The sequence below is a fragment of the Oratosquilla oratoria genome, chromosome 38, assembly GCF_046742065.1.
Source record: "Oratosquilla oratoria isolate Oo_2021 chromosome 38, ASM4674206v1, whole genome shotgun sequence".
NCBI classification, from domain to species: Eukaryota; Metazoa; Arthropoda; class Malacostraca; order Stomatopoda; family Squillidae; genus Oratosquilla; species Oratosquilla oratoria.
Genome location: NC_134814.1, coordinates 39,357,554 through 39,374,336, shown reverse-complemented (window position 1 = coordinate 39,374,336; position 16,783 = coordinate 39,357,554). Strand labels below are relative to the sequence as shown.

General features: G+C 42.3%; 1 protein-coding gene across 1 annotated transcript; it reads left to right on the top strand.

Annotated features, from left to right (window-relative positions):
- The first annotated feature begins 435 nt into the window (after positions 1 to 435).
- Positions 436 to 13,137, top strand: LOC143020053 (uncharacterized). Its single transcript, XM_076176224.1, has 2 exons — positions 436 to 572; positions 10,759 to 13,137. Exon 2 carries the CDS (start codon positions 10,759 to 10,761, stop codon positions 11,575 to 11,577), a length of 819 nt encoding a protein of 272 aa, XP_076032339.1. The 5' UTR covers positions 436 to 572; the 3' UTR covers positions 11,578 to 13,137.
- Positions 13,138 to 16,783: the final 3,646 nt, after the last annotated feature.

Sequence of the window (16,783 nt, the reverse complement as noted above, 5' to 3'; positions counted from 1 at the left end):
GGAAAAAAGTATTTTAAGCAGACACAAAATATACAGATAACATCATATATCCTATCTTCACCAATTACAAGTGTGCCCTTTGAAACACAGCCTTTGTAGAAATATGTATATGTAAAACATTGTTCAAACGGAAAAGTTTCGTCCACAACGGCCCGGTGCTCTGTAGGATCCTCGGCAGCTGAAAGCAAGTTGATGCAGTTTACGCATTTGAATGGAGGTTTTATCATATTTCTGATTTCCCTGCCGATTTCTTGATATAGGTCACATTATACGAGATACAATTTTTTCTAAGTTAGATTAACTGTATATCTAATATACTTTTCCTTATTACAAGTGCTATGCGGAGTCAAGAAATAAATTTATACACAGAAAGTGTGAGTGGCAACTCTGTGTAAGGGACAGAGTGCGGTGGTTGACGGGACAGCCGTGTACACATCCTACAGCGACGCGGAGCGCAATACAGCTTCTCATCTCTGGGACAGCAAACAACCGCGGACAGACGGGAGTGCTTGCCTTCCTGTCATCTAGCAAACTAACCCCATCTAGTCAACTAGTTTAAGTGATCCAACAAAGTGAGTGATATTGTCAGTGTTAAGAATTTCACGCAATGATGAGTTTCATTCAGGACAGAAGCTCATGTGTCATCTCTTTGTGTGGATGGAGTGATGTGTTGCTTAACAGCCTAACGGTTTGTCCTCGTAACATTTGCTAGCGGAATTAAAGGATACATTGCAGAACATATAAGCGAGGTGATTTCCCGCGAGAAATGCTGTTTAGTGCATTAGTCTAGAATCTTACTGGGGACTTGGCATTCCAGGCCAGATTTGAAGATTTATTTGTTTGTATTACAATAACGTGTGTGACATAGTAGTGTAATATATGTACCGTGGAAAGAAATATCAATTAGAATTACGACAGTGACGCAGAATATGCACGAACTTCCAAAAATCAGTGATTAAAATGGGTGAAAGTAAAACACTGTCAGTTGAATGAAATATTCAGCGGTATGTGTAAATATGATAAGATAGAGCGTATGTGTAAGCTGAGTCAAACAATCATTATCTCGACACACGCAAAAGGCTACAAAAAAGTTGAGCAAATGGAATAACCGTGTCTGTGATTGACGAAACATGCGAAGCACAGATGAAGCTTCAAAGAAAACTACTCATATGGACAAGGGGTGACTTTAGAATGTCTGCATGTGCACGAACATTCACATCGTTAGTCAAACAAAAATTAATGGGTGTGGACAAACGCATTATTGCTGATGCATGGACCTGACTCATGATGTATGGAACAGGGTTGGGTCCAGGTACATGTATTTGTGCTTAGACTTAAGTACAGATTTTTATGTACTTGTACTTTAAAAAATCAGTGGAGTGGTACTTGTAGTTAGATCTAAATTACTTGAAAAACACCAAGTACAAAAAAGAATATTGCATTTAAAAGAAAATATATCATATATAGATTCTAGCGAACTTTGTGATGCTGCTATTGGGTAAAGCGTTTATATGTTATTTTTGTCATAAAACTACCGAGTATATTTTTAGTATACATAGAACAAAGGACAAGTTTTAATGCCGTGATAATTAACTATACATTCTGCATCAAATTTTGTTTTATTGATAAGAGAAATATGTAGATGGTCTTTTGCATTTGCAACATAGGAATGTTACTTATTCATGTTATTCCTAAAGTTACAAAATATATATTTTTGTTTTGCAGTTCTGTGATAAAATTCCATTTACTTTTCTATTTCAAATCCTGCCTTTTAGCAGTATTCAGTGTGATTATACGAAAAATACTAACTTTAGTTTTTTGCGAATCTGTGACAGGATTTTTTTTCACAAAATACTTGTACTTAATAACAATGTCATGTACTATGACTCGGCTTGTACTAGAAAAATAACTAGGTACTTGGACAATTGGACCCAACCCTGTTATGGAAACTACAAATATATCTAGTTGTAGAGTATATATTTCTTTATACAATAATTCTCTTAAAAATTACCAACAAAATCATGTCAGTGCAATTATAATGAAATGCATATTTGCATAGTTTTTTATATATCATGGTTCAATTTTTGGTGTGCAATAGTACTTGGAGAAACTTGATGTTTAGGCCAAAGGAAGATGAAACTTCCCTCTACTAATAAGAACATAGTTATTCATTAATACAAATTAAGTTGCGCCACGCTCCCTAGCAATTGCCCTAGTTAGGAATAATGGCGAAAAAACAAGGCCAGATAGTTTCATGTTCAAACGAAGCTAGTCACGATTTCAGTTCGATCATCGATGGAGTAGTGTAAATTGCTCCTTGACATTGAACATGATAAACATGACAAGGTGAACATACACAGAAGCGAATTAAACGTCACTTTTGACTAATGAAATCACAGCTGTGGAACTGCACGAGTTCTTATCTTGTATATTACACATCAGTAAACACTTAGTGTAGCGTCGAGGGTTTGCAACCACGCAGACCCAAGATTTAACTGTGAAAGTTTTCCGAAATGCAAGCTGTTACTGCCCCCCTTGAACAAAGGGAGGAAGTTGTAAGGTCACATCATTATCCATACATGGTGCTATAAACTAGCTGTGAGCCCATCCAGGAAGGTAAAAGTTGTGGATCACTAGCCCAACACGTGATCCAATCAGAATTAATCACAGTCAAATATCTGGTCGTGTTTGAATCATTTGGATGAAATTATGAAGATACTAATGATAAATTGCCTGGGCAGTATTTAGAATATGTTAGAATGATATGGAGCCTCCATACATTACATACAGTATACGCATATACATACATACAAAAGACCCTTAAAACTGTGGTGGCCGAGTCAAACCATACACTCGCTCCATACTTGCCCCCACACTCATCCAAACTCATCCAGTCGTCCCTCCAATCTCGGCACCACTTGGATGAAGGAGTCCCTGCACCCGTCACTGCTAAAGGTCTCGTTCTGTTTCTTGCTGCATTATCTTTGACCCAAACAGAAAGATTTAATGAAACTAGGGAAGTTAAAAACCAAATACAAAAGGCTTTCTAGTATGTATAGTCACAAACAATGGAATCATTGAGGGAACCATTACTGTATGTATATATATATATATATATATATATATATATATATATATATGTGTGTTTTTTCTTCAATTAAATGTATGGGTAAAGGTTTGTATAGAAGAATGTGAATATCAGGAAAACTCGAACACAAATATTCAAACCGTAAGAGAATGTTGGACCTATGAGAAGTCTATTGGGAAACACTGGAGTTCTTGTGATGGCATCACATGAAGAATCGTCATCCCAGGCTTTGACAGGGTGAATTCTTCGTGTGGGCCATCCTGGGTTTACGATTCTTCGGTTGTATAAGTTGATGACAGTAAGCATAACCCTCATTCAACCTAGTCTAACCAAGTCTTTATTCCATTGTTGATATTCGACGTACTTTGGTGGCACTTCTTCAGGTGAGATCTCATGGTGTGACGATTCTTCGTGTGACCCCTGTGATGTATGTGTGGAAATGTCATGTGTTGCCGGATCAGAATAGTAGGAGAGAAGTGAATGTTTCTTCTTGTTAAAAAAAAAAAAAGTGGAGGAGTCTTAAGTTGATAGAAATTTTGGGCCCGGTACTGAGACCGTGTGTCAGTCCCTCGGGGCTGCACTTTTATGTTGAAGGGTTTTGAAGGTGGGTGGCAGGGAGATTATGCTCTCACGTCAGTGTCACAGGCAGGTTATCTGTTGGTTTCTTTTCACACACTGTATATGTATATATATATATATATATGTACACACACCACACATTCATATGGGTATGTGAGAGCACGCTTGCAATGTAACCACGTGTACTATTATGTGAAATGTTCGTTTAATTTACTATCGGTGGTGTCTGGGTCGTTGTCCGTGCACTCGATGCGGGCATCAAATGCAGTGCTCCCAATAGGGTTCCAAGCGAGCGGTAATGTGATGGCAGCCTGTTTAAGTGTAAAGTTGTCACTTAACCCGCATCTTTCATAGTTCACCGTTCAGTAAAGTTTATGACATTAGTTTTCTGATGTGCTTCGGTCCTTCGTGTTTTATAGTACATAACGTGCATCAAAGCGCACTCATAGGAGATGAGGGGAGGGTATGTTGAGTTCGAATGGTAGAGTTGGTATGCCTGACTGTGCTACAAATATGGTAGTATTTCTGATAGTGTGTCTTACATTATTGAACATATATGGTGGTATTTTTTGATCGCATATTGCATTTTTGTACAACTCTTGCTTTGTCTACGCCAGCATCGAACAAGATCGTGAGTGGACACGGGTATGTATTCATCGGCCGCTGTGACAGACTTAGGCGGTTATTTTGTGAGGGTGCGGTATCCAGTTCCCGTACACAGTGATGCTAGAACTGCTCCTGCGTGCTTCAGTACTATGTAGTTGCTGGTTTTAGAATGAGACAGGCTGTAAGTTTTTTTTTTTTTTTCTTTGTTTTTTTTTTCAGATGGCCTCCTTAAATCTTTAACAACCACTATCATTCCCTCTTGGGTGCGGTAGTGTCCACAAGGGTAGAAGCACTGATTATATACCGGTGACGAAATACATAACACACACACACACACACACACACACACACATATATATATATATATAGTCGTATATGTGTGTGTGTGTATGTATCCGTAGGGACAACTCCGACCCATAGAGAGAGCAATAGTAATGATGGAGAATTAAAGAGGGCAGCAGAAAGGAGGGATAACACACACACACACACACACACACACACCAAAGGAAAAAAAGGGGAGACATTGCCTGCTTAGTTCTAAAAATAGCATCTACAAAGAGTAGCACGCGGGAGCAGCAGTGCTGCTTGCACCAGTGAGTATGGGAACTGGATAGCCAGCACCCTCATGAAATAACCTTTACCATATAAGACAACATGTCACAGAGGATGATATTTTATGATTAATACCATTACCCTCCCGTGTAAGGGGGGAAAACCCTTTGGTATATGTATGTATGTATGTACCCCTAGGTTCTGTTCGCTCATATGTATATTATACACACACATTGTGTCTATATACAATATATATATATATATATATATATATATATATACAGACACTCGGTGGCGCGGATGGTAGAGTCCCCGACTGTCACTACGACGGTCCGGGTTCGAATCCTGCCCAGGGCTGAAATAATTTCAGTATCGCTGCACTTCGAGTCGTTACTCCAACTCTCGTGGGCGGGGAGTTGGGGGATGTGTGTGCGTGTAAGGTCACAGCATTACCCATAGATCGGTCATATGAGCTCTGAGCTCTCTTCCGGAAGGAAAATAGCTGTCAATCACGAATCCAACACGTGGTCCAAGACCATGGTGAATCACACAGAATGGAGGTTTATGCTTGTGATTCACATCGAACTGAGGTTTCTGTAGTGTGACACGTGTCAGCTTCGTAGGAATGGGCAAGATTGACATGAGTTTTGTCACGTGAGTGAGAAATAGGGGTTTTCCCAAAGCGTGATAGTGCTTCTCAATTATTAATATGTCTTGGCCAGAGCTCTCCAACGGTGGTCTGTGTTCATCACAGATCTCTGTGGTGTGTATAATCGACTGAACTGGTACATTTGAACATTTGTGCGCACTTCCGAGACACGATTGCACTAATCACTTGCGAATCTGGGTCGCGAGTTTGTACACTTGTACGCTATGATGACCACGGACGTGCGTACTCTCCAGACATAGCTTAACGTATGTATGGACCAAGGACATATAGGTACATACGTCATCTTGAACACGTTTGCAACGGAAGTAGAGACTTAATATAGGTCTGGGGCATATGGTGGAGGGTGAGATGACCAATGTATCAAGTGCTGAGGGAAGGGGGGGGTTGTAACTGAGAGGAGGTAAGGTGGTGGGGGGGTCGTGGGTGAGGACGTAGGTGGACATTTCCTCTGGTCTTCTCGGGTTACCCATCGACCGGATGCAGTGTCCATTGGGGATTGTTCGGATAAGGGCAGGAGACTGTGTGTGTGCATATGGTGTGTGTGTGTGTGTGTGTGTGTGTGCTCGCGCGAGAAGTAGAAGACACGGTGGGGCACTTTCCTATCTAGGGGGTGCCACGCTCGTAGGGTTACAGTATACTTTGGGACGGGACGCTTGGCATCTTCCGAGGACCTGGATCCTTGACGGACCTCCGGTGCGGCGAAGAACAGTATGGGTTCTTGGGCAGGTGTCACACTGGCCGGCGCCGCCATTGCGGCTTGTTGGGTATAGCAGTCCACCTCATGAGTCATTAGACTCGAAAGGGGGAGATGATGACTGTTATATAAAATTCTAGGTGTCGCCAGGTGATTTTATTAAGCTAATGGAACTTGGCCACAATCTGGCCGCATCCGGCAGCGTCGCATAGTGTGACACGGGTCTTAGGAGCGTTCGGAAAGAGTAGAAGCTTACCTCCTGCCGAGACCGTTTTCTTTTGCAGTAGCGTAACCCCCCCCCCCCCGCACCACAGCCACCGCCACAGGAGGTCTGTCCCGCGCCCTCTGAAGTAAATGCCGTTCTTCTGCAAGCCAAAAGACCAACTCGGCTTTGGCATGAAGAAGGATGGGTAAATGCATGATTAGTGGGTAGTGCAACGAGACAGATGTGCCCCACTGCAACAGGAAAGGACCCAAGGAATTGTAATTTTAGTACTGTAGATGGATTCTGAGTCTGCAGGATTTTTCTTGGAAACTGAGACTGATAACACTGGAGGTTGTATAGGTGCACTTGATGAAATTATTCTGAGGACAAGAGCAACATCAGACGAATGGGCAAGGATGACTAAAAAAAATAATAATAGAGCATTAGTTATATCAAGTGTTGCGAACGAAAGTAGTCTGTGTCCAAAATCTGCAAAACGAGAGGATATTTCGGGTATTAAGTTAATCCTCAGAAGTACATGATGGTGAATGCGCCCCCTATAGGTCTAAACCAGGGGTTCCCAAAGTGGTCTCATCGATCCTCAGGGGTCGATGAGACCATCCAGGGGGTCGACAAATAGCCAAGGGGTCGAAAGGGGGTCAGTAGATTGCTAGGGGGTCGAAAGAGGTCAGTAAATTACTATGGGGTCGAAAGGGAATCTTTAAAATTAAATGGTTATGAGACCAAACAAGAACTACAGTAAGTAATTAAAACAATAATATCAACAACAAAAATTATAATTATAATGATAACATTGATAACTGAAATTATAATAATAATAATGATAATAAAGATAATAGTAGTAATAATAAGGGTAATAACGATGATAACAACTATGATAATAATAATGATAATATTACTAGCATTAATAACAACACCAATAATAAAAATAAAATGACATAATTCGTGAATTAATAGTTTGGGGGTCTATACAAAATCTTAAACTTGACTAGGGGGTCGATGAGCCGAAAAGTTTGGGAACCCCTGGTCTAAACTATACACACACATGTACATTTCACGGTCGTACTGTCGTAACTTTTTCAACAAGTACGCGTATTTACCTTCTACAAATATAAAATCTGCATGCGTGTATACTGTGAATCTAAGTATTCTTCTCTAGCCTGTACCCACCTCCTACCCTTATCTCCTCTCATTGGGAAAATACGTCGACAGGAGACTTTCGGCCCTTAACAAGGCCATAAGAAAAGAAATTATCTCAGTATTTCTGTAGTGTTGTGTATATGTATGTATGTGTCTATCTATATATATATATATATATATATATATATATATATATATATATAATTAAATAACTTGTTAAGATATTGTGAAAAGTTGAGAAACGTAGAAAAAGAAGATGGGTCTAGTTCCAAGTTAATCCTAACCAATGTGTATCGTTAGCTTCGACCTAGAGAGACAATCTTCTGAACAAGCTCAAAGCGAAACCGTCAGGAATTAATTTGGCACTAGACCGTGTCTTCATTTTCCACCTTTCTTACACACACACACACACACACACACACAATGTGTTTGTGTGTTGAATATCCATCTAATTCCAGTTTATCATTTGCAATTTTCGTATTATTAACAAAGTTGGGCATTTTTACTTGTCCATATTTTATTGAATATTCGGTCACCCAACATTAAGAACATAGAATTGAAATAGACTCCAGGAGACCATAAGGCCTACACTAAGCAGTTCCATGCAACCCCTACCTGTCCTAAACCCACACTGTTCCTCTCCTAATCTTTTCAATCAACCCCCCCCCACTCATAAGCTTCCCCAACTACACCCAACAAACTAATCCCTCCGAAACTACTACATTTGCACTTGTCTCAATTTCCCTTGTAAAGCGGAACTATATAGGCACTCCTCCAGTCCTTCACTCTACCCTCTTTTAGACAAACATTGAACCTCACCAGCCAATCCACCGTCGCTGTACCTTTTTTGACCCTCCGCATGGCACCTATCCAACCCAGGTGCCTTACCTTCTCTCATCACTTTAATAACTGCATTCACCTCATCTTTTTTTTTTTTTTCTTTCTTTCTTTTTTTTTTCCTTTATCTTTCTCCTCCATTTTCCTAACACACTATTGCCATTTTTCTTAGGGCTTCCCTTCCCTATTCTCCTTCACATGTAGCAACTCCCTAAAATACTCTGACCATCTTCCTCATACTGCCATCCCTTCCAATATATCTCTCCATCTGTACCTTTCACCTTTTCTTCTCTACTTGATTCCCCTCCTCTTCCTCTCTTAATTTCCTTCCGAAACATCTTTTGATTACTTTCAATTTTTTTCTGTTATACTCTTAACCTTTTCACATCTGATCTCCTCTTTGCCCTCTTTATCTTATGTTTTACTTCTCTTTTCTTTGTATCTCTCATATAATTCTCTCATCCTGTTTTGTTGTCTGCTGGCCATAACTAATTATGTTTGTCAACAAAAAGGAGGAATTATGCAAAACACACAGTAGTTGATGGTTTTATTTCCTTGTATATCTGTCATGATTAGGTATATAACAACGATAATGGCCAGTTTTAACCCCCAAGTGGCTACTTTTGCCCCTTCCTACGGTAACTTATTGATTCAGGCATTTTACCTATAACTGATGCCAAACTGGCCTGTGGTAGTACATATATGATTTATCTCCATTTTTGAAAAATGGAATAACGTTTGCCTGCCCCCAAGCAATTGGCACAAAACCAGTGTCGACCGACTTGTTAAACATTTCCGTTAACTGGTCTTACATTTCAAATTTACACTCTTTGAGCACTCGGGGGGGGGGTCTCTTTTGAGATTTGAGGTTAAGCTTCACCCAAAGAAGAATGTTGACTATTTTTAATTTCCACTAATTTTCTGCTACCCTCCTTAAACATCTATTTTTATTCCCTCCAAGACTCCTTCAGCGCGATATTGTCTACAAAGATATAAGTGCTGATTATATTATCGGCTACAACATAAAGAAAATTAATATTCAGTTCTTATTCTGTGCTATTTATATTAGTTTCGTATCATCATTCTTTGATGTAGATATCCTAGCCTTTCTTGCAGACACACATGCGCACATCAACTTTATATTCCACATGTGGAACACAGGCATACCCCTCTTGTTCCCACATCTGGACTGCCCAAAGTCTTCAGGTTAAGCATGGAATGGAAATTGGTTTTTCTTAGGAGCCGGAAGTACCGAGGGGTACAGAAGCCCATATGGACATGAATGGGGGGGGGGGCGTGAGTGGAATGTAAACACAAAAGCGAACCCCCCACACACGAAGTAACTGGATGCACGTGGCCGGATGCTCAGCATTGGGCGCGTGTCGCGGAGGATCTCATGAGACGGGTTGCCTTCTGGTCGGTCCGGACCTCGATGTGGGTTACCTGCTGGGCGGGTTGGGGTAGGGTCGTCGTGTCCCGTGGGTGGGTGGGGGGGGGACCGGAAGTGAGGTTACCCTTGGCGGAAGCGTGAGCCATGTAGTATGAAGCGGGACCCGGTACTAGGGGTCTTGTTACGAGGGACATTGTACACGTGTTGCAATTAAGGGACAGATGTGTGTACGATCATACAGTGGAGACGCTGTGTGTGTGTGTGTAACTAACTCAAATCAGTTTACATGCCAAGAGACGACGAAAATGGTCTCGTCCCCATCATGTCTTATATTTCTGGTCAGGAAATAGATTAAGTAATGTAAGGGAAACCCGATGTAGACGTATGTGCACACATGCACGCACGCACCACATACACACACGTGTGTGTGTGTGTGTGTATATATATATATGTGTGTGTGTGCGTGTGCATGCACTTAGTTTTCTGTGCTGGATATTATGGGATAAGTGAAACTTGTTTCATTCATATCCCTTTCCCTCCCATTTTCATGTACATAGTAAACTCCAATCATAATGTATTTAAATTTATGCTGAAGGTGTGGATCACTCAGGAGCTGCATGATCAATAACTCCGGTGTGCAACGGAATGGGAAATAGACGACACCAATTATGTTAGTGTGTGTGTGTGTGTGTGCGTGGGCGCGCTTAAGTTAATCATTGGTTTGTCTATGTCGGATGAGTCGAAGCCGGCGATCCTCTCCCTCTCTCTGCTTAAATAACTTTCTCCTTTATGAGCCTCTATTATGAAGCGGATCTAGTCACTATTTGAGTTCGTTTTAGCATGTAGAGAGTCCTGTGTCAGACAACCGAGAACGTTGTATTCATTCCTTGTTCTGATATACTTGATATTCTTAATAAAGCGTGGGTTGTGCACTGTAACACTCCATAACATTGCTCTCTTTCTCTCTTCCTCGCAGATGCCTGTGCCAGTATCGCCCCAGAGGCCCCTCGAGTCTAGTCAGGGTCAGGATGCTGCTACGCCCTCTGAGGCCGCCGTAGTCCCAGATTCCTCCGCCACTCCCCAGCAGCAGCAGCAGCAACAACAACAACAACAACAGCAGGAACATCGACGACAACTGCAACAACAATCCTCGCAAGAGCTAGTGAGGGAGACCCCAAACAACGACACCAGCAGCGCCCCCAGCAGGAGCAACACGGACCCTGGAGTGCTCGCTGGTTACCGAGACTGCCTCAGGGAGACCATCCGCTACTTAGTGGAGGAGGAGAAGATGCCACTCGACCATCCCGTTATTCTAGGGCTCAAGGACCACTTGGAGAGGCAGCAGGCATACCTAGAACTCGAGAAGTTGTCACAACAGCTGTCTGAAAACCAGTGGCAGAGCAGCTCTGGGGGTCAGCTTCGGAGTGTCGTTCCGAGGTCCAGTGGATTCGAAGTAACTCTCGTCGAGGACGACGGCAGTGAAGACGACGAGGAACTTTTGGTCGTGTCTGAGGACGAAGACCTGGCCGTGGCTTCAGAGGACGACGATGAAATGGAGGATGTGGAGGAAGAGGAGTGCGAGATGGAAGATTCGAACGACGAGGATCTTCAAGAGGAGGAAGAGGAGGAGGAGGAAGAATCGAACAGTTCGAGTAGTGAGGCCTTGCCCCTGGCCGAGGAACTGTTGTCGGATCCGAACGTTCGGCGCGAATTACTTCGGATGATGTATCAGGGCTGTGACCTCTTTGCCTCGCCTCCTCCTGCCCACCACAACGCCATCCTCTTGCAGTGGTGACAATGTGGAACCACGTAGGTTCCAATTTCGGCACTCCGGGGTGGATGACCAAGGCAGCCCCGTGAAACCCCACCCACCCACACACGCAGGCATCACGCCACGGAGCATCCCGAGAACGCCTTGGATTCAAATATACTCCCAAAGATGTGTGGAAACGACTATGCCATAGTGGCGGACGGACGTAACCCACCAACGTTTCCCCATGATTCTCTTAGGTTTAAGTAGGAACTCGCTCCTTCCTCCCTCCCTCCCTCCTTCATCCACCCCCCCCCTCTCCTTCCCTCAACCCCCTCCCTCACTCACCTCTGCCTCCCACTCCCCGGGATCCCACTACCGGAGGAGGGGAAAGGAGTTCTAGATTAACATTTTTCCAGTGTGTACCAAAGAATAGCTTCCAGAATGCTTTGCTTTCGCCAGGGTTTAAGTGACGGTGTAGCGGTTAGTGTGGAACACGACCCCCCAGTCAATGGTTGCAACTTGTGACTCAACTTTGGGAGAGTGTGTTCTGCCTTACAGAACCACTGCGCTGCCGTTCACTCACTGGTTCGACTACACGTACTGCCAAGAACGTCACAACGTTCTGCCCAAAAAGGACCCATGACGTCACCTTCAACCTTCCTGTTTTCGACTCTCTAGGTTGATCTGTCAACCCAGCATTTGTAACTAACATTTAGAGTGACAAGTTGCTTGTAGTTTGCCTCCTGGCGAATGACGGAACTTCGCGTGGCCAGTAGCGCTCAAAACACGTTTTTTGCATTTATTTGAAGCCAAGAGTACATCTATTATTTACTCGCAACTGTCGACGCCCTCTCGACATTTCAAACTAATTTCACGGTCAACGATTACGTAATAGTGATCACCCTAAAAACATCCGTTTCAAAAGTGCAAGTCGACAGTGTGTTATGGTTGAGCGCCGCTTCTTCACGTGAGAAATCGCTGAAGTACCTGACACGAAGTAATCTCTCACTCAGTACCTGCCGTAGCACGTGAGACGGAGGAAGTGCCTCGGCAGCAAAATCGACACTGGCAATATTAGGCGATAAGTCTATCCCTTTCACCCGACATCTTTTCAATCGTACCCTGATGACGTCATGTCGACGTATCGGCTGAGGACGACCGAGGCTAGATGGCCAGACCATCGGCTCAATCAAGGTCAATTTTTTTTTTTTTTTTTTTTTTTTTTTTTTTTTTTTTTTTTTTTTTTTCTTCTTTGTAACCAGCATTGATAAAGACCACATGGAGTGAACGAACGAGTTGCCTAGACTCGTGCAAAGTGCCTTTTCGTACCTTCAGCTCAAGAACAAAGATTATCTACAATTCGGTCTAGTTGATAGTTCGCTGTAACCAACAACTCTCCTGCATATCACTTAGAGCGAACTATGAGCTACGATCTCCCTTTCGGGAGCTCATCTGTTTTTCATATGTACAGCATCATTGTCACAATTATCATCCTCACCCTCATCATTGTCATCATTTCTATGATTTCTACTTAATGTATATAATATATTTATGGGACTTAATGGAGATGGTGTTAGTGCTGTAAATATATCTTTGATCTGACCACGTGTTTCATTCTGTTGTCTAAATTACCTTGAATGTTAGAAATTATAAACGTGTGCACATGCACGCATATAAAACATATTGTATGTCCAATTAGGGGATGTATTTACTTGTTTATAGGGTTATCTATATCGAGAACTGCAAGGTTGAATCTGCTCCCTGCAGACGTGAAAAGTACTCAAAACCATAGACTTGAAAATATGAGTCGACTATTCTGACCACCGGATCACAGCAACCGTTAGGGCAAGAACTATTGAAGGATATTAGAACGAGGAATGTCCTCGTCGTTGTTGAGGTTTGGCTACCAAGGGAGCTTCCCAATAGCCTGACATGTGCTGGGGCTCGGAGAAAGCAAACGACGCCTGCGCCATCCTGTACGTGAGGAACCTCTAGTACACCGCATTACCGAGCTGGGTGGTCGCGTCATTATGTATAAAGTAGCAAGAACTCCTTTTTACCCACGCCACCATGTTGCGTACGAGGGTGAGTGGGTGTGGGGGGGGGGGGTTGTTGGTCCAGTGACTAGGTAGCTCGGCTCATGTTTGCTAGCTTGAATGGAAGGTTGTGAGGGGAGGGGGTTGTGTTCAGCCTGTCTGGGTGGGGGAATAGTGGTTAGCATGTTTGACAGATTTGTTGTCTTGGAGGCGTGGGTTACGGTGGCTCTGGCATCAAAGATAGTTAAAGGGTTAGGGAGGGGGGTAATTAAACTCATTAAAAGCAATCATAAATGTCTCTTAGTCTTTCACGAGTATTGCAAAGGGGTCATGTGACCCTGTGGTAACCTTCCTAACCATTACATTACGAGTTACTCCGCTGCATGGTTCTGTGACGCATGACGATAGACAAGTTCCACGGAATTATGGGTAGAGGAAAGTTATGAGAGGGAGGCCGTGATAGCGGCAAATAAGATTATTCGCATCATGATGAATACTTGCCTCCATTGTAAGAAAGGTTGCAACATTCTTGTAACGGAAAGGACTTACAAAATTACTAGATTCTATAACACAAACGGAGGTCTTATCATTCGTGAGGATGTGAAGCAATTGTCACGTAGGCCAGCCCGCCTTCCTTCAGCACAGTTAAATTTCTGGTTGATGTAGTCACATTCATTAAGGTTTAGGGTTATCTCCAGCACGAGAGAGCTATGACAATTTTCATTAATCTTTTCTGCCTACTAACAACCTTAAAAGAAATTCCTTGGCAACAATCTGTTTTACTCTGGTTAGTTATTTTGACTTCCCGATGAAAAAGACAACAAACCTACAAACACATATACGCATAGACCTCTTCACAAGCCTTTCAACTCCTACAATCTCAACCCCAATGTAACTTCCTCCCTGCTACCACACACTTAAACAGCCCTCTGCAACCTCTCATATGCCTCACCCCCAGCAACCCAACCGTCACTCACCCGCAGCAAGACAACCCTAACGCAACACATCCGAGCAACCCAATCCTCACGCACCTCACTCCTTTACAACCCAACCCTCATGTACCTCATCCCATGCAACTTTACCCTCATGCACCTCACCACCCTGCAACCTTACCCTGCAACCCCTTTGCCTTTTCCTCACCTACCAGCGAAATCCGGCGTTAACTCGTCCAACACGTCGCCCGTATATCTCACCACTAATTCGTTACTTTTGGGTGAGCCAAGTACAACTCCATCTACCACAAACATCATGGCACTAATATGATTTATGTGAGTAGTTTATTTTTATTCTATTTTGTGTACGCTTTGTATTGATCTGATACTTTTCAGAAGCAAAACTTGGTACTACTGATTAAAGTAGATCGGAAAACCAGCTATACAATGCGCCAGAACACTGAATAGTCTTCACTGTTTTGACACATTGTATAGCTGTCGTGGCAGACACCAGGCAATTATGCATGGATGCCAAAGACAATGACTGAGTAGGATCTTGACCCTTTCGATTCATTTTACTCTGATATCTCTATCTGTCGTCTGCCAATTTCATTCAACTGAAGTAAACCCCCGGAAGATTCTGAGACCCTCTCGACTAACGTTCCCACTCTGTTTCACAACTCTGGCACTTAGCCCAGCTACCACCAGACGATTTAATTCGGAAGAAGAGACATGCTCTCCAGGGCAAAAGAGGTAACTTCGTGGGGAGATGTTAGCAAGCACTAACACTGAAGTGTGCGGGGTCGCCTAACCCTTGGATTTTCCCTGGACTGCTCAGCGTTTGCCACGCGGCGGCAGAGCAAATACAATTGCGAGCGTTCGAATTAGGCCCACGATATATCAGAATTATGCAAACGTATCTATTATTACTTCTCATTAGATTGATATTTTTGTAATCGGGACTGGTCATGCAAAAACAATGGAAATATACTTGAATGACTCCAATATATAGGGTAGATTAATATGTTCAGGGTAGAAATCTTGCCAAAAACAATGGGCAGTAAACTGACCGAGGAGAAAAATATAATTCAATTTACTTGTCTGTTTTTGTGTTTTATATATATATATATATATATATATATATATATATATATATATATAATTTTTTTTTTGGGGGGGGGATGTACAGCTTTGTTATGAACCAAAAGATGTCTTGTCAGCCCTTATGCTTTGCCATTCCAGTCCATATTTAAAAAAATATATATATAATAAATCACGGTATATGTACATTACCGTTGATGTGAAATTCTGTATATTCTTCCCCTTATACACACACACACACTATATCATAGGCCAGCATCACTAATCATCACAATAGTGAATTTATGTGAAAGGATTGTGAAAGATCGATGGACTAAATACCTTGAAAAGATGAATATTCTGACAGTTTGGCTTCAGATCTAGAAGGTCATGTGTGTCACACCTTTTAAGCTTTTACTAGAGAATGACTGATGTGCTGCAAGAGAGAAAAGGGTGGGTGGACTGTGTGTATCAGGACCTAAAGAAAGCATTTGATAAAGTACTTCTCAGTCGACTTATGTGGAAATTGAAGCTGTTGGAGGATTGATAGGCAAACTTAGAATGCATTAAAGTTTTTTTGTTTTGTTTTTAAGAAGAAAAGGTACACGAGGACAGTAATAAAGGACAAGCTGTCAAGCTGGAGAGCAGTAACGAGGGGAGTACCTAAGGGTTCAGTGCTTGCACCAATAATATTTCTTGTCTATTTTCATGACATGATGGAAGGAACAACAAGCTATGCTAAAAATGTTCGCAGATGATGCAAAAATCACGAGAAGAGTGAATAATGATGAGGACGGTAGAATATTGCAAAAAGATCTAGATAATATTTTTGCATGGAGCCAAGATTGGGAAATGAAGTTCAATACCAAAAAATGCAAAGCGGCAAAAGGCCATCCTTAAACTGTTCCTTGGGAAGCGAACACATTACAAAAGCAAAAGAGGAGAGAGACTTGAGAGTGTTGATAAAAGACAACCTGTCACGTGACAGACTAATCAGCAGGGTTATGGGAGAGACATATGGACTACTGGTGTTCCATTATATGGATGAAGAGATGAAAAAAAAAACTCATCGAAACCCTAATACGTTCAAAACTGGAATATACGTCAGTGGTATGGTCCCCACACAGAATGAAGGATATAAGCAAGAAAGAATACATAGGGCAGAAATCCGAACTGGTTCCCAGCCTAGAAGATAAACCA